This window comes from Nuphar pumila, chromosome 2 (assembly GCF_984573655.1).
Source record: "Nuphar pumila chromosome 2, dmNupPumi1.hap1.1, whole genome shotgun sequence".
Taxonomy (NCBI): Eukaryota; Viridiplantae; Streptophyta; class Magnoliopsida; order Nymphaeales; family Nymphaeaceae; genus Nuphar; species Nuphar pumila.
The window spans coordinates 80,670,206-80,692,671 of record NC_143250.1 but is presented as its reverse complement, the minus strand read 5'-3'; the positions used below and the strand labels follow the sequence as shown (position 1 = coordinate 80,692,671).

The 22,466-nt window shown below is 34.9% G+C and overlaps 1 protein-coding gene across 1 annotated transcript; it reads left to right on the top strand.

Annotated features, from left to right (window-relative positions):
• Positions 1-314: 314 nt before the first annotated feature.
• LOC149845824 (chalcone--flavanone isomerase-like) lies at positions 315-4,948 on the top strand. Its single transcript, XM_089996037.1, has 4 exons — positions 315-461; positions 576-734; positions 4,187-4,410; positions 4,542-4,948. The coding sequence occupies exons 1-4, from the start codon at positions 353-355 to the stop codon at positions 4,746-4,748; spliced, it is 699 nt and encodes a 232-aa protein (XP_089852163.1). The 5' UTR covers positions 315-352; the 3' UTR covers positions 4,749-4,948.
• The last annotated feature ends 17,518 nt before the right edge of the window (positions 4,949-22,466 follow it).

Here is a 22,466-nt window from a genome sequence, read left to right as displayed (position 1 = left end):
GGGGTCGGTGTCATCTTGTCGGAGGGAAGGTTGGGTTGCGAGTGGTGCAGGCGTTGCTAGTGGAGGAGGGTGGCGGAGAGAGAAAGAGAGTGGTTTCATTTTTAGCCAGGTAAACGGCATCCCTCACCGTTAACGGCAAAAGATTCTTGCCACATGGCAAGCATCAACACCTACAGTTGAATGACCTGATCTATATCCAACCCCATCACGTGGCATGCCGCTAGTCCATGACCGCCGGAGTCCCAACCACACAGCTACCACGTGCTGCCAACCAACCTAACGATCATAATTTATAAATACCAACACCAATTCAATCTCCTCTTTCTCTCTCTCTCTCTCTCCAGTTGAGAAGATGGCGAAGCCACTGCCGTCCGTTTCCGATCTGACGGTAGAAGGGACCGTCTTCCCCGCGAGCGTCAAACCGCCGGGATCCTCCAAGACCCTCTTCCTCGCCGGTGCAGGTCAGCCGCTCTCTCTCTCTCTCGCCCACCTTCTCTATCAACCTTTCTCGGGGAGGGCATCATAGCTTGAACTTCTTGTTTGTTTGTTTCGATTCTTGCTGTGGTTGGGTGCAGGGGCGAGGGGTCTGAACATTGAGGGCACGTTCGTCAAGTTCACGGCCATCGGCGTTTACGTGGAAGCAGAAGCCACCCATGCCCTCTCCTCCAAATGGTCTTCCAAATCCGCCCACGACCTTGACTCTTCCCAAGAGTTCTTCAGGGACATCGTCACTGGTGAGCTACCCACGATGCTGGCCTTTTGCTGCGTGTGTGTACCTGATCTGCTAAGGGTGTTGAAAACATTAAATGCTCCCTTTATGAATGGTTGAAGCTACCAAGAGTCTGCACATGAAACTTAACTGGGAATTTATGTACACGGCTCTTTAAATTAAAGAGGGCACCAACTTTTTATACGTGGCTGGGTAGAACACTTGTACAAGTGTTCTGTCCAGAACACCGGATCTGCTTTCCATGAGACATGGATGTGTGTTAGAGCCCAACACTCATAATAAAAAGTGGGGGCAAGGCTCCTCTTTAATGAGGGGCACACTCTTTTTTCTTTTACCAGGAGCAACACTAGGTATGATGGAAAAACGAAAAGCTCAGGTGGTTATATGTGAATATGTTTCTATAAGGATCCCAACACTCTATGAAATTTTATAAACCGTAGAGCTTTAAAAATCTAATTTGTTTATAAAAAAAAAAAAACTTTATCCAACATTTGATTTTTAACAAATGAATCATATTGAACACATAGTTTGATTCCATCAAATATAGAAATACTCACTTTATGGATGGTTAGGAGGAACCAATTCTCTCTCTCTTAAGTTTACTTGCCTCTCGGGATGGACCGGTTTCTCACTGATTGTATGTGGGGTAAGGAGTTTGCCTCAAGGGCCAAAGCCTTGGCTCTTGATTGTGTTCAAACCTAGACTAATTTCAAGAAATGGGGGCTTCAATTTCTCAGCATGTGTGTTCTTTGCGAGAAGGCAGAAGAGGACACAACTCACTTATTTTGGTTTTTGCCCTATTGTTCTAAACCTATTTTTTCAAACTTGGGGTGCACCGTCTGTTCAAATTAGTTCGAGTTGCGTTATTTGAGACCTCTTGCTCGGTTTCATGATTTTACGGCACAAAAAAAAAAAGAAAGATTATTGTGGCAGGTTTGGTTGTTTTCAGCATGGTGGGTGATTTGGACTAAAAAAAACATCTTATTCAGGAGCATCAAATTCAATTTTGAAAGGGTTTGCTAACGGGTTATGTTTGATGTGTATCTGGCTCTTCAATTATATAGTAGAGACGTAGGTTTGATCAACTTGTACTCTAAACTATGCACAGTCACCATCTAGATTTTGGCTCTTCCTCCTATGTTCTCTCATCCAATATTTTGTTGAATGTATTTTGGTAATGTTGAATGCTCCCTCTCTCTCTCTCTCTCTCTCTCTCTCTCTCTATATATATATATATATATATATATATATATATATATATATAAAGAGAGAGAGAAAAGAACATTTATCATTCGACATTACCAAAATACATCCAACCGAATATTGGATGAGAGAAGAACATAAGAGTAAGACAGCCACCATCTAGATGGTGACTGTGCACAGTTCAGAGTACAAGTAGATCCAAACCCCCGTCTCTACTATGTAATTTAAGAGTCAGATACACATCAAATATAACCCGTTGACGTAGCCTTCCAAAATTGAATTTGATGCCCCTGAAAAAGATATTGTTTCTTTCGGTCCATATCACCCACCATGCTGAAAACAACCATACCCGCCACAATAATCTCCCTTTTTTTTGTTTCGTAAACTCATGGGACCAAACAAGAGGTCCCGAATAACAGAACTCGAACGCGTTTGAACCGGCGGTGCACCCCAAGGAAGACCGTCCAGCGTCAAGACGGTCCAAACCATCAAACCCACTCAGAATCATTTGATCATACCAAATAGAACGGTCCTTGGTGCCTCCCTCTCTCTCTCTCTCTCCACATCCATCTGCGTGACCCCTTCTCCAATCTCCGGCTCCACCACCTTCTACTTCGTCCCTTTTCACTTCCCTCTGGGTCAGAGCCGTCTTGGAGGATCGGATGGCCGAGGGTGGCCCTCCCTTCTCGCCCATGTAACTATCTCACCTCTCGATACCCGTTGCAGTCCCGCACCCTCGCCCTTGCTTCCTTCTAGGCGGTGACAGATGATCGCCAGCAGACCGTCAATGGCCACCGGAAAACCCCCTCTCTCTGGCCACCTGGCTGGGAATGTTGCAGGCTCAAACTCGGCAAGACTCGAGTCTGAACATAAACAAGTGAAACCTGAACAACCCAGACAACGTAGTTCGTGTATCCCAAGAGGAGAGTTACGGTCAGATTAGTGGTCGTCAGTTGAACGGGACTTGTCTAACCAGACTGGATCAGTGGAGACGAGTTTGGTTCGATGGTCTTCCTTAGGCCCAGCATAACATCGACCGGTTTTAGTCCTTGAAGGTTTGCGTGTCTTTGCTAGACAGTACAATATTCGGCTTGTGTCAAATCGGAGTCATCTTTGGACTTGATAGCAGCTGCCAAAACCTTAAGATGTTCCCTGTGGCTGATAGCCATTTATACAGCAATTCTTCAATTCCAACAACGTTTTATAAACCTATTCAAATATGATTATATCAAGATCCGGTAATGTGCTATTTTTATATAATATATGTTTTGTGGTATATATATCACTAGAATATGAGAACTGAAAATATGAGAATTAATGTGTGAATTGCAATCTTTATAGATTTTTTGTTTTTTCTCTTGAACCTGACGGTGCATATGTGATCTACATGCTTGGTTTTATAAGAACCCGCTCTCCAATCATCCTATTTTGATGTATAAATAAAAAAATGTTAAGGCTTTAAAATCAACTACTCATAATCTTCATAAATATTCAAGCATTCAAAAATCACATTTTTTTCATCGAATAAACACAATCCAATGGTTAATTCTAGCAAATTCACCGAGTACATCCAAATGGTTGGATTTGCAAAAAAAAGTTTTGAAAATGACCATATTTTTAGTTCTCATATTCTAGTGACTCTCTATCTATGTACACACTAAAGGGTATCATAGGACTCCCTTTCAATGAACGAAAGTCAAACTCGCGGCGCAAAGCCATACATCTTTTTTTTTAAATTTTAGTGGTAGTTTTGAACCACCACTAAAAGTAGCATTTTGAGCACTTTTTTTTGCACCGTTGATGATCAGCGGTGCAAAACAATCAGATTTAGCATCAATTTTTTTTTGTGTATATATATATATATATATCTGCTACCATCATGGCTAACGAACCCTTCAATTGGGAAACCCTTATTTTTTATTTTTTAAATACTACCACCTTCTACGTATTTGGTTTAGTAGGGGCCAGCACTTACATCATGTATTTAGGTTTTTCCAAGGGTTGAAAATCAATGGCATCAATGTACCAAATTTTCATCCCTTCAGATAATTGTATTTTTATGTCAGAAAATTCAATCTAAGGGTCAATTTCCATTAAATTGACCATGCTGAATACATCTATGTTAATTCGGTCAATACAACCTGCCCTATGAGTTCCAATCACCTCTTTCTATTTCACTAATATTGTCATGGCTTGATATTTCCATTATGTATAAGGGTTATTAGGCTGACTACTACGAGGTTTGAGTTGCAGGAGAGTTTGAAAAGTTCACCAGGATTACCTTAATCAAGCCGTTACTTGGTGAACAATACTCATCCAAAGTGGCTGAGAACTGCATAGAGATCTGGAAATCTGCTGGAATCTACACTGAAGCAGAGGCCTCTGCCATTGAGAAATTCAAGGAGGCCTTCAAAGGCCAGGCCTTCGCACCTGGTTCATCGATTGTGTTCACGCATTCATCTTCTGGATCATTAACTGTAAGTACCTGCATAAACCATGATCACTTTTGTATGAAATTGGTAGTGCTTCCCTACTGGTTTAGCCTGATGATAGAGCTGTCACAGACTTAATATTCTTATTTTCCTTTGTGGTTTTCTTCATGACATAGATTGGATTCTCCGAAGACAGCTCGGTACCGGAAAATGGAGTCGCAGTGATCGATAACACGACACTAACAGAGTCTGTTTTGGAGTCAATTATTGGAAAACATGGCGTATCACCGGAAGCGAAGCGTTCTATTGCAGAGAGAATCTCTGAGCTGCTGAAAGAAGCTGATGCTAAGAGTGCCCAACCAAATGGCAATTCGCTAATATGAACAGAAAGAAGTCGAGGATCACTGCCATCTTTAGCAATTAGCTAATAAATGTTGCTGTTTGACAAAAGACGCATGGTGTTGTTGGAACATGTAGTAGTACATTGTCATCAGAAATCGTCCTTTAAATTTCGGACCCAAATGGCGCTTGGTTGTTGATTCTGTTCCTTTTCAAGTACCAGGTGGAAGTTCAAATCAAGAAAGGTTAGAGTAGTTGGTGCATTTATAGGACTACTCTACTTTTTCGTTTTCTCCTACTCTCTCCTATTCCAATCAGACGTGGTTAGGTGATTGGTTTAAGTACTTGACCACTCATAACACAGAAAATCGCTAACGTTTGCAGCGATTTCAGGTAAAACACAAACACAAAATCAATATGCATGCTATATATTATAATGTGTCACTGAACCTGATCACCCTTCATCTACTGTGCTGAAAAAATTACTGAAATATATACTCAGTCACCTAAATATCACATAAAATTTTGCTTGGAGGCACGCATGTGAGATCTTTCTTTAAAGCAAAAGTTGCCCCTTTATGATCGAATCTTTGGTGCAATAGGATTGATTGCAACTTTGCTTTTAGGATGCAACCAAGCCACACCTTCTTGTGTTACACCTGACCCTAACTTGCAATATAGAGGCCCCCTACCATGACACAATCACCTTTGAGTAGCTTTAGATAGCCTTCGTCTGCTGTATTGAACCAGTCACTTCAAAATTTATATAAAAATTTGCTTGGAGGTACGCATGTGAGCGCCCTTTTTAAAGCAATAGTTACCCCTCTATGATATAGTCTTTGGTGCAATAGGGTTGATTATAGCTTTGCTTTTAAGATACAATCAAGTCACACCTTCTCGCGTTAAACACAACCCTAACTTGCACTATAGAGGTTGCCTACCAAGACACAATCACCTTTGAGTAGCTTTAGCTAGAAATGGTGAGGGATGAGATACAAGAGAATGAGAGATTGATATAAATCACAAAAGATTCTAAGTATATATAAGCTTAAGTAAATAAATATTTTAATGGTCATGAGTAAATGTCTAACGGTCACAAATAAATATATAACAATTATATTCTAATGGTGAGGAGCTAATGTCCATCTCAATTAAGTATCAATGGTCAGACTAACTCATTTAAGAGCATAAAGGTTACAAATCAATATCCCTATCATCTAGTTTAGAAAGTTAAAGTCAAATCAAGCATGACCAAAAGCTTAGCCTAGCTAGGTGGCTTGGTCAAGTCAAACACGATATAAACTCGGTAATTGCATAATTTTGAGACAATTCCAACAATCCCCACTTAGATCAAAATTATGAAAAAGGTAAAGTTACTCATGAAACTTTGTGTGTGCATGAATTGAAATTCCACTAGAGGGGGGTGAATAGTGAAATATAATAATGATCGATAAAATAAAATAATTAAGCAATAAGGCACAACACATAAAACACAGAATTTATACTGGTTCGGTCAGTATCCAGACCTACATCCAGTCCCCAAGCAAACCACTTGAGCTTTCCACTATAACATCCGAGTCACCGGATAAATAGTACAACACCCTCTTTCTCAGAGGTCTTCTTCTCTCAACAGAGAAGGGGCACACCCTCTTCCCCAGAGGTCTTCTTCTCTCAACAGAGAAGGATAACACCCTCTTTCACAGAGGTCTTCTTCTCTCAACAGAGAAGGGCAACACCCTCTTTCACAGAGGTCTACTTCTTTCAACAAAGAAGGAATACAGTGAATAACAGAGTTATAATACTTCCTATAGAACCTTCAGAATGATATGAATGCACGAATGAAGGATTCTCAGAATGTTCTGTTTGTCACTCAGAGGATACTCTTTGTCAAAGAGCTGGACTTGACTTTTTCTTTTTTCTTTCTTTTCTTTCTTTTCTTTTTCTCTTTCTTTTTCAAGGCTCTCTTTTCAAATATCGAATAGGAATTTTTCTCTTTGTAAGCTCACACGTCTATTCAATTTCATTGTTTGAATAGTTTATTTGAGTGCGTTTATATAGCTTTTAAAAAGTAGTCGTTATATTTTGGAATTGTAACTTTTTGAAATGCGAAATGTTATGTCATTTCAAAAATATCTTTTAGAGAAGTTCGAGAATGCCTTTTTCCATAAAAGTGAAATAGAGGGTACATTAGTCGTTGTAATATTTTAGGTAAAACATATTTTATGTAAAAAGTCTATTTCTTACAATAGTACATTGAACGTTGGGTTGTAGTTTTGTCTTTATTCTAATTAATGATTTGAGGTACATTAGTACTTCTTTGCTTTAAATGAGTGTAAGTACTATGAGTGCTTTGAGATATTTATTTGTACATAGTCATGTCAAGTGTTTTCTTTATGTTGTGTTTTTCAAAGTCTCCAGAGAGAATGAGGACCAAAAGAAGGTCGACATTCTTTGAGAAGGACATTAACAAGGATTTGTTATAGGAGGTATTTAATGCTTTGTAAAGAGAATGATGACTTCAAGTAAGTCGACATTCTATGGTTATAAAAAAGGTAACTAGAGTCCTTTTAAAAACATATTTTATTTGTTTTTCTTTTGTGTAGCCGATTTGTGTTTTTGTCTTAAGAAGGTAACTAAAGTCTTTTCAAAAACATATTTTATTTGTTTTTCTTTTGTATAGCCGATTTATGTTTTTGTCTCCTTGTTATATTAAAAAACATTTCTTTAAAAAAGTCTTTTCAAAAACATATTTTATTTGTTTTTCTTTTGTAGCCGATTTTATGTTTTTGTCTTTTTCCTATATTTCTTTTTCATGTTGTCTTGTATATAGTGTAAGGTACAATTATTACATGACAAAATGTCTTTTTCATAAAAGGTTGTAAGAAGGTACAATTATTACATGACAAAATGTCTTTTTCATAAAAGGTTGTAAGAAGGTACAATTATTAGTTTTCAAAAAGGACCTTTTTGAAACTATCGTATACTTTTATGATATAGTGTTTATGAATGAGTATGTAATATGCAATATGCAAGTTCCTGAAGGTTCTGTTACATATGACTCTAAAGAAGAAAGAAGTCTTCATCTTGAGGTAGCCGATCTCTTCATTTGAACTTTAGGAATGCATGGCTCATCAAGCTTTTTCTTCAAGGAGTATGATTGCACCATATTTGTACTTGAACAGGAAGTCTCCATCCTTATTGGGTGAGATATCCTTGCATCAAATACTCATTAGATTCATGGCAAAACATATTCAGTCATAATATAACCTTTTTCAAGAGGACATATTATCATATCATATAAAATCAAATGAGACAGTGTATCATATTATGTGACATCAAAACAGAGTTTCTCAACATTCTCCCCCTTTTTGATGATGACAAAATATGCTCCCATTGTCAAAAAGACATTATGCATAGAAATAATAATATGATAAAAAAATTGAAAAATGTTTTAAAGAGAGTATTTCTCCAATAATGGAGACAGATTTTCTCCCCCTTTGTCATGGACAAAAAGGAAGGGATCAGAGTAAGAGAGTTATTACAGACCAAATATTACAGTCCAAAAGTAATTAAAAGTTATTACAGACCAAAAAAAAAATGAGTTTATCTCGAAGGAGGAGGAGGTGAATGTATTCGGTCAGCACGATTCCGCTTGCAAGTCTGCTGCAACAGGGCTTGATTACGAAGGATTTGATCCTGAGAGTGCTCGATATCCATCATAGCAGAAAAGTAATTGAAGGAGGATGTTGGATCTGCTTCATCAGAGCCGGGCAAGTGCAGGGACCTTAGATTGAAGGTGGTACCATCGAGGACTTGCGAGGGACGGAGGCTGACGTCGTTGTGAAGTGGTACTTGGAAGTATTTGAGAATGGGAGTTATGAAACACCCAAAAAGAAGAGGCTCGAATTTCTGATAACGAATAAAAAGGTCGAAAAGAATGGATGACCAGTTTATCGGAAGAGAAGAAAAGATTGCGTAGATAAGAAGAGATATTTTTCGAGGAACTAATCCCTGGCGGGGACGCTTGGGATAGATGTTGTCGAGAAGAATCTGGGCAAGTAGTTGAGCATGAGGTTGGAGATTCCTCATGTGCCATGGAAGTTGGTAGCAGTTGGTGCAGAGAAGTATTTTTCGAAGTACCGATCGTTCGATTGGTACTATGGTGTTAAGGTCGGTACCTAGGTTGGAAGCATCGAAAATCATCAGCTTTCCTTGGACTTTGCTGGTGATTGTGGTTTGTTCATGATCAGTAGAGAAGTTGGTATAAAACAGTCAGACTAGTTCGGGATAATAGGCAGCTGGGGACGAAGATCCTAGTAGAGGTTTGAGTTCAGGGAGATAGGTGTCTAAGTCAAAGAGCATGAAGTCGTCAAAGTTAACCAATTTTCCTTCATGAATGGGGCGGGAGCATAGTAAGTTGTAAGTGTGAAACAAGTCTGGATATCTTAGATCTGCTGCGGTAATCACATTTTTGGAGGAGGAAGAGGCCATTGCAAGAGTTTGTAAGAAAAAAAAGGACTAAGGAGAGCGAGTTTGAAGTGGGTAATAGTTTGTAGAAGAATTGATAGATACGAGTGGAATTGGTATGGGATGAACCAATCCATTAAATAGAAGAATGAAAATAATTTTGATAGGTTTTGAATGACATTGGAAGTGAGTGATTTTTAGACTTTAGTCAAATAAGGAAATCCGTGAGAAGTAAGTTAAGAGGCTTGTGAATGACAAATCAAATCAAGTTTGGAGGATAGTGTATTATATTTGAGAAGAAGTCAAGGAGGACATGGTTTTGAATTATTCTTTTATATAAGAAAGAATTATCATGTGAGATTTCTATCGAATTGTGAGTTTGTGTCATGTATGGAGTGACTTGATGTGTGATAAAGTTAAAAGAGTGAATTTTTCTATGGTTTTTAAAGATTTTTGAGAGATGAGGTGAAATAATGACCTAATAAAAACAAATATCCTTTTATAAGATGTTTCTACTTTATGGAGAGTATTCGTGAAGAATGTGTTTGGAATAAGACAAATAGAGATGTGTGAGTGACATAAGATGAAGTTTTTCTTGAGGACAAGTTTTTAATGAATCTTGATTTAAGATATATAATATGAAAAAGGTCATGATTGCTAAAGATGATAATTGATTGTACATAGGCTATGATATAGTAGATGATATAGTAAAAATTTACGTGAAATGTAGCAACAAAAAGATTGATGGATAAATAATCAAATTTTTGACCCAAGTTTTAGAGAAGTATATTGATAAGACAAAAAGAGATATATCATTTGAATATGAGGAATATACTATTCTGTTTAAGATCGGCTAGCCTATCGTGAGAGAGAGGAGTGATGATGATGGAAAGAAGAAGATATTTCGAATAGACATAAAGTTGTTTTGAGAGAAACAAAGAGAAACTCGTGAAGAGAGAGAGAGAGAGAGAGAGAAATGATGAACTACTAAAACAAGAAACAAATGGGTGTTATTAAAATATACTGCATGGGTTAAAGTGTAGAAGATTGTTATTCGTATGAGGGGTTTTCACAAGAGGACAAAAGGTGATGAAAGGATGTTATGAGATGAGTGATATGAAAGAGTGTCATAATTACTTATATTTAAAGAAGGTAGTACTCATGGGTATGCGTGGAGGAGGATAGGACAAAGTGTGATTATTAATGTGTACTTGAAAGGTGACAAAATGAAAGACATAAAGAATGTGTTGTTATTCATAGAAGTTTTGGTTTGAGGAACAAGGTTTTTGGAGGAATTCGATTGAAGGAGTTCATAGTTTCTTTAGGAAAATAGTAAAGAACTCAATGTTATGAATGGAGATTCAAATCGTATGTGTGAGAGAGAGAAAAGTAACTAAAGTAACTATATAGTAAAGAGAAAGTCAAGTTATGAGAAACAATAATTATGAAAGTGATGTAAAAGATGATATGACAAGAGGTAGAATGTACTTTGACATGAAGTTTCAACTTTTAAGGCAATTTGTGATATTCGAGACCCTTAGAAATGATTCTTTTGTAAAAATAAAAAAATGTAAAAGGAAGACACGATTATTAAATTTTTAAAGTTTTTTTATTATCCTTATTAAGATGAATTTAGTAAATATTATGAACTCGAGTGAACTTAATATTTTAGTTTTATATATCATTCAATTTACATATACCTAGTTCTCTTCTTATTCTTATAAAATCTTCATTTTTTAAAGGTTTAGTAAAGATGTCTGCTAGTTGTTTATCTGTGGGTATAAATTCTAGTTTAATTATATTATTTAAGACTTGTTCTCTTAGAAAGTGATGTCTAATTTGTATGTGCTTAGTTCGTGAGTGTAAAACAGGATTTTTGGAAAGGTTAATAGCACTTGTGTTATCACATAAAATAGTTGTATTTTCGAATTTTAAACCAAAATCTTTCAAAGTTTGTTTCATCTAGATGACTTGTGTACAGGCTAGGCTAGCAGCAATGTATTCGGCTTCAGTAGTTGATAAGGATACACAGTTTTGTTTCTTACTGAAACATGATACTAGTGAGTGCCCTAGCATATGACATGTTCCACTTGTGCTTTTTCTGTCAGATTTGCTTCCAGCAAAGTCAGCATCGCTGTATGAGATTAGATCAAATGTAGAGGATTTTGAATAGAATAATCCAAAATCAATTGTGTCTTTTAAATATCTCATTATTCTTTTTACAGCTTTAAGATGTGATTCTTTTGGATTTGACTGAAATCTAGCACACAAGCAAACACTGAACATAATATCTGAACGGCTAGCAGTTAAATAAAGAAGTGATCCTATCATACCTTGGTATACCTTTGTATCAACAGACTTACCATCTTCATCTTTGTCCAAAATAGTAGTAGTGCTCATAGGAGTAGATTTTGAAGCAGTTGAGTTCATGTTGAACCTCTTCAGAAGTTCACGAGCATACTTAGATTGATTGATGAAAACTCCATCCTTGGTTTGCTTGATATGCAGTCCAAGAAAGTAGGTGAGTTCTCCCATCATGCTCATTTCAAATTCTTTCTGCATGGACTTAGAAAAATCTTCACAAAGAGTGCTGTTAGAAGATCCAAAGATGATGTCGTCGACATATATTTGAACAATTAGGGTATGATTATTCACTACTTTAACAAATAATGTAGAATCTGCTTTGCCAACAGAAAAACCAGTTTTTAATAAAAAGGTTTTAAGCCTATCATACCAAGCACGAGGTGCTTGTTTTAAACCATATAAAGCATGTTTGAGTTTAAAAACAAGATCTGGGTATTGTTCATTTTCAAATCCTGGAGGTTGTTTTACATAAACTTCTTCATTTATAAAACCATTTAAGAAATCACTTTTAACATCCATTTGATATAATTTGAAATCCATATAGCTTGCATATGCTAAGAGCATTCTAATAGATTCAAGTCTAACAACAGGAGCAAATGTTTCATCAAAATCAATACCTTCCTCCTGGTTGTATCCTTGAGCTACTAGTCTGGCCTTGTTTCTTATAACATTACCTGTTTCGTCTAGCTTGTTTGTGAAGATCCATCTTGTCCCAATGATTGGATGATCCTTTGGTCTAGGTACAAGATCCCAAACATCATTTCTTTGGAATTGATTCAGTTCTTCAGTCATGGCTAGCATCCAGAACTCATCAATGATGACTTCATCAATCTTCTTTGGTTCAAGTTGAGAAATGAATGCCATGTTTGCAATCCGTTCTAGCTGAGCTCTAGTTTGAACCCCCTTTGTTAGTTCTCCCAAAATCTGCTTTTGAGGATGATCTTTGATATCGACAAAGGTTCTTTGATGATCATCTTCATTAGACTTAGCTGTGTTATCTAAAAATAAATCTGTACTTTCAACATCATCATCATTAGTTTGTATATGAACAGATTGACCAATAGATTCACAAAAACTAACATGCATAGATTCTTCAATAGTATTATGACTCTTATTGAAAACTCGGTATGCTTTACTATGACTTGAATATCCTAAGAATATGTCTTCAACAGATTTAGCATCAAACTTATCCAGGCTATCTTTTGTGTTTAGGATAAAGCATTTACATCTAAAGACTTTGAAATAGTCTATTCTTGGAGTTCTGTCATAGAATAGTTCATAGGGAGTTTTGTTTAATAAGGGTCTAATGAGAACTCTATTTGTTATGTAGCATGCAGTATTAACAGCTTCTGCCCAAAAAGATTTAGCAAGATTATTGAGTTGGAGCATAGTCCTGGCAGATTCCTGAAGGGTTCTATTCTTTCTTTCTACTACACCATTTTGAAGTGCAGCTCTAGGAAAGGCAAAGTTATGAGAAATACCATGCAAGTTACAAAAATTTTCAAAAAGTTCATTTTCAAATTCTCCTCCATGGTCACTACGGATTTTAACAATAGAACAAGATTTCTCGTTTTGTAATTTTTTACATAAGATTTCAAATTGACAAAACGTGTCACTTTTGTTTTTCAAAAATATTACCCAAGTAAATCTTGAGTAGTCATCTACAATAACAAAAACGTATTTATTGTGATTATGACTAGCTACTCTAGAAGGACCAAAGAGATCCAGGTGGAGAAGCTCTAAAGGTCTTTTACTTGAAATGATATTTTTTGATTTGAAAGATGATTTTGATAATTTTCCTAATTGACATGCATCACAGAAGTAATCCTTTTTAAAAGAAATTTTGGGTAACCCACGTACTAACTTATTTTTAGCTAATTTAGACATGTATTTAGAATTTACATGACCCATTCTTAAGTGCCATAAATGTTGAGAGTCATTATTAGCTATAAGACAATGTTCTGTGATGTTTTCTAGGTATAGTTCATATATATTATTCTTTCTTATACCTTTTAAGATGATGTTTTCATTGGTGTCTGCTATGAGGCATGCATCATGATTAAAGCTAACATTATAACCTGTGTCACACATTTGACTGATACTTAGTAGGTTATGTTTTAAGCCTTTAACAAGGAGAACGTCTTTGATAAGAGGTTTATCTATGTTACCAATATTTCCAATACCAATTATCAAACCTTTGTTGTTATCTCCAAAGGTGACGGTTCCTCCTTCTTTGTGATGAAGAATAGCAAAAAGGTCTGGATGTCCTGTCATGTGCTTTGAACATCCACTATCTAGTATCCATCTGTTCTTCTTCTTTGGAGCCTGCAAAACATTAAGTAAAACTCTTTTTTGGTACCCAATCGAGTCCTTTTTTGTTAGACTTTGGAACCCATATCCATTTGGATTTGGGTTTGTCTATATCTTTAGAGGAGTTAAAAAGATTATCATTATAATACTCCTTATTTGGTTCAGATGAACTTTTCACGAACGTGATCTTTTGATTCATACAAGAAGGCTTTTTGAAATGAGAGTAGCCAATACCATTCTTATAAAAAGAGACCTTCTGAGAGGATAAGAGTTTATCCAAGTTCTCTTTACCTTTAGTAAACTTGAAAACCGTTTTCATGAGGTTCTCAGTTTTACTTTTTAGCTCTGAAATTTCTACTTGAAGATTTTTAGTTTTGGAGGTAGTAGAAGAAATTTCAGACATAAGCATAAGATTTTCCTTTTTCAACTCAGAATTTTCACTGCTGAGTTTTTCATTCTCTTGGGAAAGCTTTAAATTTTCAAATTTTAAATCTTTATTTTTGAAACTCAATTTTCTAGATTCTTCAAATAGTTCTTGAAAAGCATCTAGAAGTTCTTCAAAGGAAAAATCAAAGATTTCACTTACCGAACTTTCGTTTGCCATGAAGCACATATTTGCAGTTTCGGCTTCATCATCACTTGACACTTCACTAGTGGATGGTTCCGAATCATCCCATTGAGCATGCAGAGCCTTTTTCTTGAAGAACCTCTTCTTTGGTTCCTCAGTCTTGGACTTTCTTTTGAGAAGGGGACAGTCACGTTTTAAGTGACCTGACTTATTACACTGAAAGCACATGGGATCTTCTTTAGGATCTTTTCTTTCCTTGTGTCTGTTTGGAAGCCGGTTCCTTCTCATGAAGCGCTGGAATTTTCTGGTAAGTAGCGCAATTTCTGATTCTTTATCTGAGTCTTCATTCTCAGATAGGGCTGGGAAAGCTAGAGTTTTCTTTACTGGTTGCTCTTCTTCCCTTCTTTCTTTCATGTGGACTTCATAGGCCATAAGATTGCCTATTAAGTCATCCAAAGTAAGCTTAGATAAATCTTGAGCTTCTTCAATAGCAGTAGTCTTTCTCTCTCAATCAGTTGTGAGAGATCTCAAGATTTTCTTCACCTTTTCAGTCTAGGAATATGTTACACCCAGAGATTTCAGATCGTTGGTGATGTTGGTGAATCTGGTAAACATCTCTGTGATGGGTTCATCTTTGTTCATTTTGAACAACTCATATTTTCTAACAAGAGATGAAATTTTGGCTTCTTTCACTTTGTTGGTTCCTTCATGAATAACTTCCAAAGAATGCCAAATATCATATGCAGATTCACATATAGATATTCTATTGAATTCGTTTTGATCAATGACACAATATAAGGCATTCATAGCCTTTGCATTTAGGTTTGCCATTTTCTTTTCTTCATCAGACCATAAGCTATAGTCTGCGGATGGAGATGTGTATGGATGCTCAACAATTTTCCATACAGCAAAATCTATGGATTTGAGAAATATAGTCATTCTGCACTTCCAGTATCCATAGTTGGAGCCATTGAAGAAAGGAGGACGAGATGCGTGTTGACCTTCAATATCACGAGCATAGGAAGTAGATGCCATTTGTGCTGGAAGACTTGTTACGTCGAAACCAGTAAACCTGCTCTCATACCAAATGAAATTCCACTAGAGGGGGGGTGAATAGTGAAATATAATAATGATCGATAAAATAAAATAATTAAGCAATAAGGCACAACACATAAAACACAGAATTTATACTGGTTCGGTCAGTATCCAGACCTACATCCAGTCCTCAAGCAAACCACTTGAGCTTTCCACTATAACATCCGAGTCACCGGATAAATAGTACAACACCCTCTTTCTCAGAGGTCTTCTTCTCTCAACAGAGAAGGGGCACACCCTCTTCCCCAGAGGTCTTCTTCTCTCAACAGAGAAGGACAACACCCTCTTTCACAGAGGTCTTCTTCTCTCAACAAAGAAGGACAACACCCTCTTTCACAGAGGTCTTCTTCTCTCAACAGAGAAGGGCAACACCCTCTTTCACAGAGGTCTACTTCTTTCAACAAAGAAGGAATACAGTGAATAACAGAGTTACAATACTTCCTATAGAACCTTCAGAATGATATGAATGCACGAATGAAGGATTCTCAGAATGTTCTGTTTGTCACTCAGATGATACTCTTTGTCAAAGAGCTGGACTTGACTTTTTCTCTTTTCTTTCTTTTCTTTTTCTCTTTCTTTTTCAAGGCTCTCTTTTCAAATATCGAATAGGAATTTTTCTCTTTGTAAGCTCACACGTCTATTCCATTCCATTGTTTGAATAATTTATTTGAGTGCGTTTATATAGCTTTTAAAAAGTAGTCGTTACATTTTGGAATTGTAACTTTTTGAAATGCGAAATGTTATGTCATTTCAAAAATATCTTTTAGAGAAGTTCGAGAATGCCTTTTTCCATAAAAGTGAAATAGATGGTACACTAGTCGTTGTAATATTTTAGGTAATACATATTTTATGTAAAAAGTCTATTTCTTACAATAGTACATTGAACGTTGGGTTGTAGTTTTGTCTTTATTCTAATTAATGATTTGAGGTACATTAGTACTTCTTTGCTTTAAATGAGTGTAAGTACTATGAGTGCTTTGAGATATTTATTTGTACATAGTCATGTCAAGTGTTTTCTTTATGTTGTGTTTTTCAAAGTCTCCAGAGAGAATGAGGACCAAAAGAAGGTCGACATTCTTTGAGAAGGATATTAACAAGGATTTGTTATAGGAGGTATTTAATGCTTTGTAAAGAGAATGATGACTTCAAGTAAGTCGACATTCTATGGTTATAAAAAAGGTAACTAGAGTCCTTTTAAAAATATATTTTATTTGTTTTTCTTTTGTGTAGCCGATTTGTGTTTTTGTCTTAAGAAGGTAACTAAAGTCTTTTCAAAAACATATTTTATTTGTTTTTCTTTTGTATAGCCGATTTATGTTTTTGTCTCCTTGTTATATTAAAAAACATTTCTTTAAAAAAGCCTTTTCAAAAACATATTTTATTTGTTTTTCTTTTGTAGCCGATTTTATGTTTTTGTCTTTTTCCTATATTTCTTTTTCATGTTGTCTTGTATATAGTGTAAGGTACAATTATTACATGACAAAATGTCTTTTTCATAAAAGGTTGTAAGAAGGTACAATTATTACATGACAAAATGTCTTTTTCATAAAAGGTTGTAAGAAGGTACAATTATTAGTTTTCAAAAAGGACCTTTTTGAAACTATCGTATACTTTTATGATATAGTGTTTATGAATGAGTATGTAATATGCAATATGCAAGTTCCTGAAGGTTCTGTTACATATGACTCTAAAGAAGAAAGAAGTCTTCATCTTGAGGTAGCCGATCTCTTCATTTGAACTTTAGGAATGCATGGCTCATCAAGCTTTTTCTTCAAGGAGTATGATTGCACCATATTTGTACTTGAACAGGAAGTCTCCATCCTTATTGGGTGAGATATCCTTGCATCAAATACTCATTAGATTCATGGCAAAACATATTCAGTCATAATATAACATTTTTCAAGAGGACATATTATCATATCATATAAAATCAAATGAGACAGTGTATCATATTATGTGACATCAAAACAGAGTTTCTCAACATGAATGAAGATACCTTTTGAGTTTAAACCTTCACTTAGTATTACTTTGTCATTATAAGACTGGATCATTAGTAGCTTAACTTTGAATTAGAGATTCTAATAGACTTTTTAGACTCCATAACACACACATTCACTTTAGATGATATATGTATCTATTATATATGAAACTGTGTGTTAAGGGTTTTACGTAGTATCCCGGTTTCATGAGTGCTCTAGAAACAAACCTAAGTCTCATAGAAAACAACCACATATTCACACTCATATAAGTAATTATGTCAAAGGTGATAAACCTGTTTGAAATACTTCAGCCATAAGATATACAAATCTCATTAAGAGTTCTATATAAACTCATCCTAGAAATCACAGGTTTTAAACCCTTGTTATCAAAAACTAGATAAAGATACTCTATATATTTATATTTATATAAGTGCTCATCCAATTATTTTGTTGGCTTGCTCTTTCCATTGAACTACTAGACTTGATTTGATTCATATCATGAGGTTGGGTTTCCATCATAGGTAATTGCATTTAATAGACCTTAGCCTCATTCCCCTCGATGTATATATCATCTCTCAATGACCTTTTAAATGAGAGTGTCATTAACATGAAAAAAATTAATTACTCAATTTTACAAGAAAATTATTTCTCAAGTATTTTTTTTCTTTATTAGACAAAAATTTGTCTGAATATTCCCCCTTTTGGGATATCACTATACATTTATAAGGGAAACATACTAAATGACCATATTGATATCATTTTCTCAAAACATATGATCAAATAAATTTCAAACATCTATCAATAACCATATATTTGATTGACAAGATTTTTTTTAATTTGCATCACTATTAAATATAGTGGGTTTTGTCAATAGTACTTTTCATCAAGATGAAATAATTTTTTATCTTGGATATTCACATAAGTCATCATTTTGTAAACATTTTCATCAAGGTTGTAGATAATATCTAGCCTTGGATATTCACATTTATCATGGCATTTAGCATATCTACCTCCCTGTAAGATTTGAAATTAATTCACTTGTTTCATAAAAAAAAATCACAAGTGCATCAAGATATCCAAATATGTCATGCTCAACCCATTTTCATGAATAACAAAAACATCATTATGAGTTCTAAAGAAAAAATTAGATCAAGTTTCTTGTAGATTTGAATTTAAATTCAACTTCAATATCTCAATATTATGCCAAACTCATTAAACCAAAACTATAAACAAATATTTCCATTGAAGGCACATGTCAAGTATAATTTTCAAAGAAATCATAAATATATGAAGTTGGAGTAAATTTGTCTCAGATCTATACACACAAGAAATTTAGATTCCAACTAAGATCTAAGTGGACCCTACTGGCCATATAATTAAATAAAGAAAGTATGAGTATTTTGTGATGTTACATACCTTACTACATGTCACACATGCATATATATGAACATGTGTCATACTTCCTACTTCAAAAATGTTACAATCCAATAAATGGCTTCTGAATATGGATTTAATAAACAAAATACCACAAATGTATACGGTCATTCACACATTTTTGTATATAAATTATAGCGACCACGAGTGAAAATTTACCATAAAAAATTCAAATTCATGTAGTCAATTACACAAGAAAAATTATGAATAACCAAATTTTCATAATTTTTTAAATAAAATATTACCCCCACTATTTATAATCATGAGTACGTCTTTAATTTTGAGGATATAACAACCAACTTAATAGCAATATGTTATCCTTTATACAAATTGAAAATCTTATTATGGAGTAAAATCTAAGTTTACCTCTTTATCCTTGGAAGATCATAAAATATTTTTTAAATACTAAATATTATACATTTTCAAAACAATTTAAATTTATATTTGTAGAATACATATGAAATATACTACCAGACAAGTGTCAAAATGCAATCATTTTAAATTGTCATCATGATCAAAAGAAATTTGAGAAATGAAATTTTGAATATACAACATTTGACTTATATTATGTGAATATCCTTGGTTGGGTTTTGGAGGTTTGCATAATCTTTATGCAAAGGTGAGAAGGTCCGCGCAAATTACATGAAGGGTAAGATGATGCTAATACCTCTGAAATCAGTGATTTTGCATAAGCAAAAAATTTTGATATATTTTTTATTATTTATAAAAATGTGCTAGTTTTGAAAGACAGTACGGTCATTTTCTGAAATTCATGCTTTTATATTAAAAGAATATGATCCGAAGGGAAGGTCGATCATTGACCATGCTCTGCACATCTATAAGGTCAGGTAAGGTTTAGCCAACATGGCCTGCACCCATCAGTTCCAACTAAAGGGTTTGAGACCCACAGGTGTAAACATCAAGGACATCAACAACTCTGGAAAAAAAATGGGAACCATGCAGAAGACACATCCATCCATAGTATTTGGGAGGATGAACGGCATCGGAACGAGCTCTGAGAGTGCTCTGACCTGATACGAACTCGAACTCGAACTCTTTCTGAAAGTCTTTTCTTTTACGACAAGGAACCCTTGCCGAAACGAAAAAGAAATCCGGTTTGAGCTCCACGACTATCCTGTAACCTCTGAAAGCTACTGACATAGTCATGGCAGCGGGGTTTGATCATGTGCCTTCATCTCAGCAACTTCACCACCACAGCACTGGCCATGGGGATTCTTCCTGAAAGTCACTAATCTCTCTATTAATGAAGTGTCACCTCTTTGTATAACTGGCAGCTAAACAACGTGGAGTTGCTTTGTTTAGGTCCAACTCATGAATAAGAGTGGTGAAATGCTAAAATTTGCTGTACATCATCTGAAAGCTAAGCCAAGTAATACAGAAACCAAGAGAATAAAATGACTTTGTACTTGGGACAACTATCAGGTAGACGAAGCCTGAAGCCCATCACAAAGTCAGACTTTATACTACATATTCTCTACAGAAATTGCAATTTTCACGGGAAAAACTTGATGATAGTTACTAGGTAAAACCAATGTATCTAAATGAAATCTTCAAAATCTTGTTCTTCCCAGGTTTTGAAGTCCTGGGAAAAAAAATCTAATAAAAGAAAAAAATTACATCTAATTATTAGAATTTAACAGAACCTTAAATTAACAAATCAAAAAGCTATAAGACAACCAAGAAACCCGGAAAAAAAAATTTGAAAGGCGAGCTGCCGTTAGGCAGACCCCTACCAGTTATAAACTATACCATTGGGTTTTGAAATTGCAACGTCCCAACACAAGGTGACGTGCACTAGCCGCTCCTACTAGACAATGGGAGCCCCCGATGGTAAGAAACCTGAAAAGTTACCATTACCGTGCCTTACAAACTTCTGTTCAAATGTCCGGTTTCACCAAAAAATATGTGAAACGTGACCTCTCCAAACATCTGCGTTGACTCCAAGGAGCACCATTGAAGTACTAGGAGCAGTTGAAGGGGAACAATTTCATTAGAAAGAAGAGGATTAAGAAATTTGCCATGGCAACTGCTCCTGTTACTTTACCGTTCCCATTTAGTGTAACTAATATCCACATTCCCATATTGATGAAAGCATTAGCATCATAATCGCAAATTGATCATCCATATATTTTACATTTTATTCATCTTATTTTATGCATGATTCATAGAAAAATTGTATTAAAAACTCATTTTTATCGTTAGTTTCGAGAAACCGCATTGAAATAGAAATTATCAAAAAATCATCAATTTCAAAGCTTGTCCTGCATTTTTCAGTGTTTTATTTGATTTAGGAGTTTTTAATTTATAGTTTAATTAGATTAGAAGAGTAGTTACTAATTTTAATTAGTTTAGGAAAAACCTCTTTTAAAAAATACATTTTTGAGAAAGACTTGTTTTGGAATTTCTGAAAATTTTTCAAACTTCCATAGAATATCTTGTTTTGATCTAATTTTTAGTATAAATAAAATTTTTCTCGCAACAACCCATGTTTTTCTTCCTCTGTAGCTTGTGCCCTCCTCTCTCTCTCCTCGCTGCCTCCCCTTCTTCCTTTCTCCCAATTTTTCAATTGATCGATTGCCTACCTCTTTCTTCTTGCTCCTTATGCTTTTCACTCTTTGTAAACCTCATCGTCGTCGGTTTCTCGCATCTCCTCTGTCGGAGAGAGAGATAAGTTTGTTTGATTGCAGTGGGAAAGATCATCTTCTCTTTCTCAACCCTTTCATCGGAAGTAAATCGTACGGTTTGCTTCTTCTTCCTTATTTCACCGGTTTTAGTTTTTGCATATCATAAATCATATCATTGCATATTATATTGTTTGATCATTGCATATTCATCACATTTAGATTAGATTATTTTAGATGTAGCATCTGAAAATATAAAAAAAAAAAAAAAGAAAAAAAATATATAAAGCTTAATATAGTTTAGCCATTTTTCTTGGTTTGCATGTAGAATCTGAATAGTTTATTCAAATCAATAGTTTTAACATAGGAGCTTATGCTATGTTCATGAATTTCAATTTAGTTTAGGTTAGATTTAGGTTAAAGTAGTTAGATCATATTCTTTTGATTTCGGTTTCTTTTTTTTTGGTTCTTTAGCCGACAAGATTTTTAGATTCTTTTTAAATCATTTTTATTCTAGGTATTTTAATATTGTTATTTTCTGATTGATTTGTTGTTAAAAGATTAGTTTAGGTTCAGATTAAATCATGCTTTTCTTTTATTGTTTTTATTAGATTAAATTAGCATAGCTCTGAGTTGTAGTTAGTTGTAGTTGATTAGATTTTTGTAAAACTGTTAGGTTTAAGTATTTAATTTTTTTAGAGTACCATTAAATCATTGTCCTTCATTAGTTAAATTTCAATTAGATTTAATTATAGATTTTGATTTCATTTAGCATATTAGAATTAGGTGTTAACCTGAATTTATCATTACTCTGTTTAGCCAAATTAGCTAGTAGCATTTCTCTGCAATTTTTTTATTCATTAGTTCTTAATTGAGTCTGATTTCCATAATGATTAGAGTAGA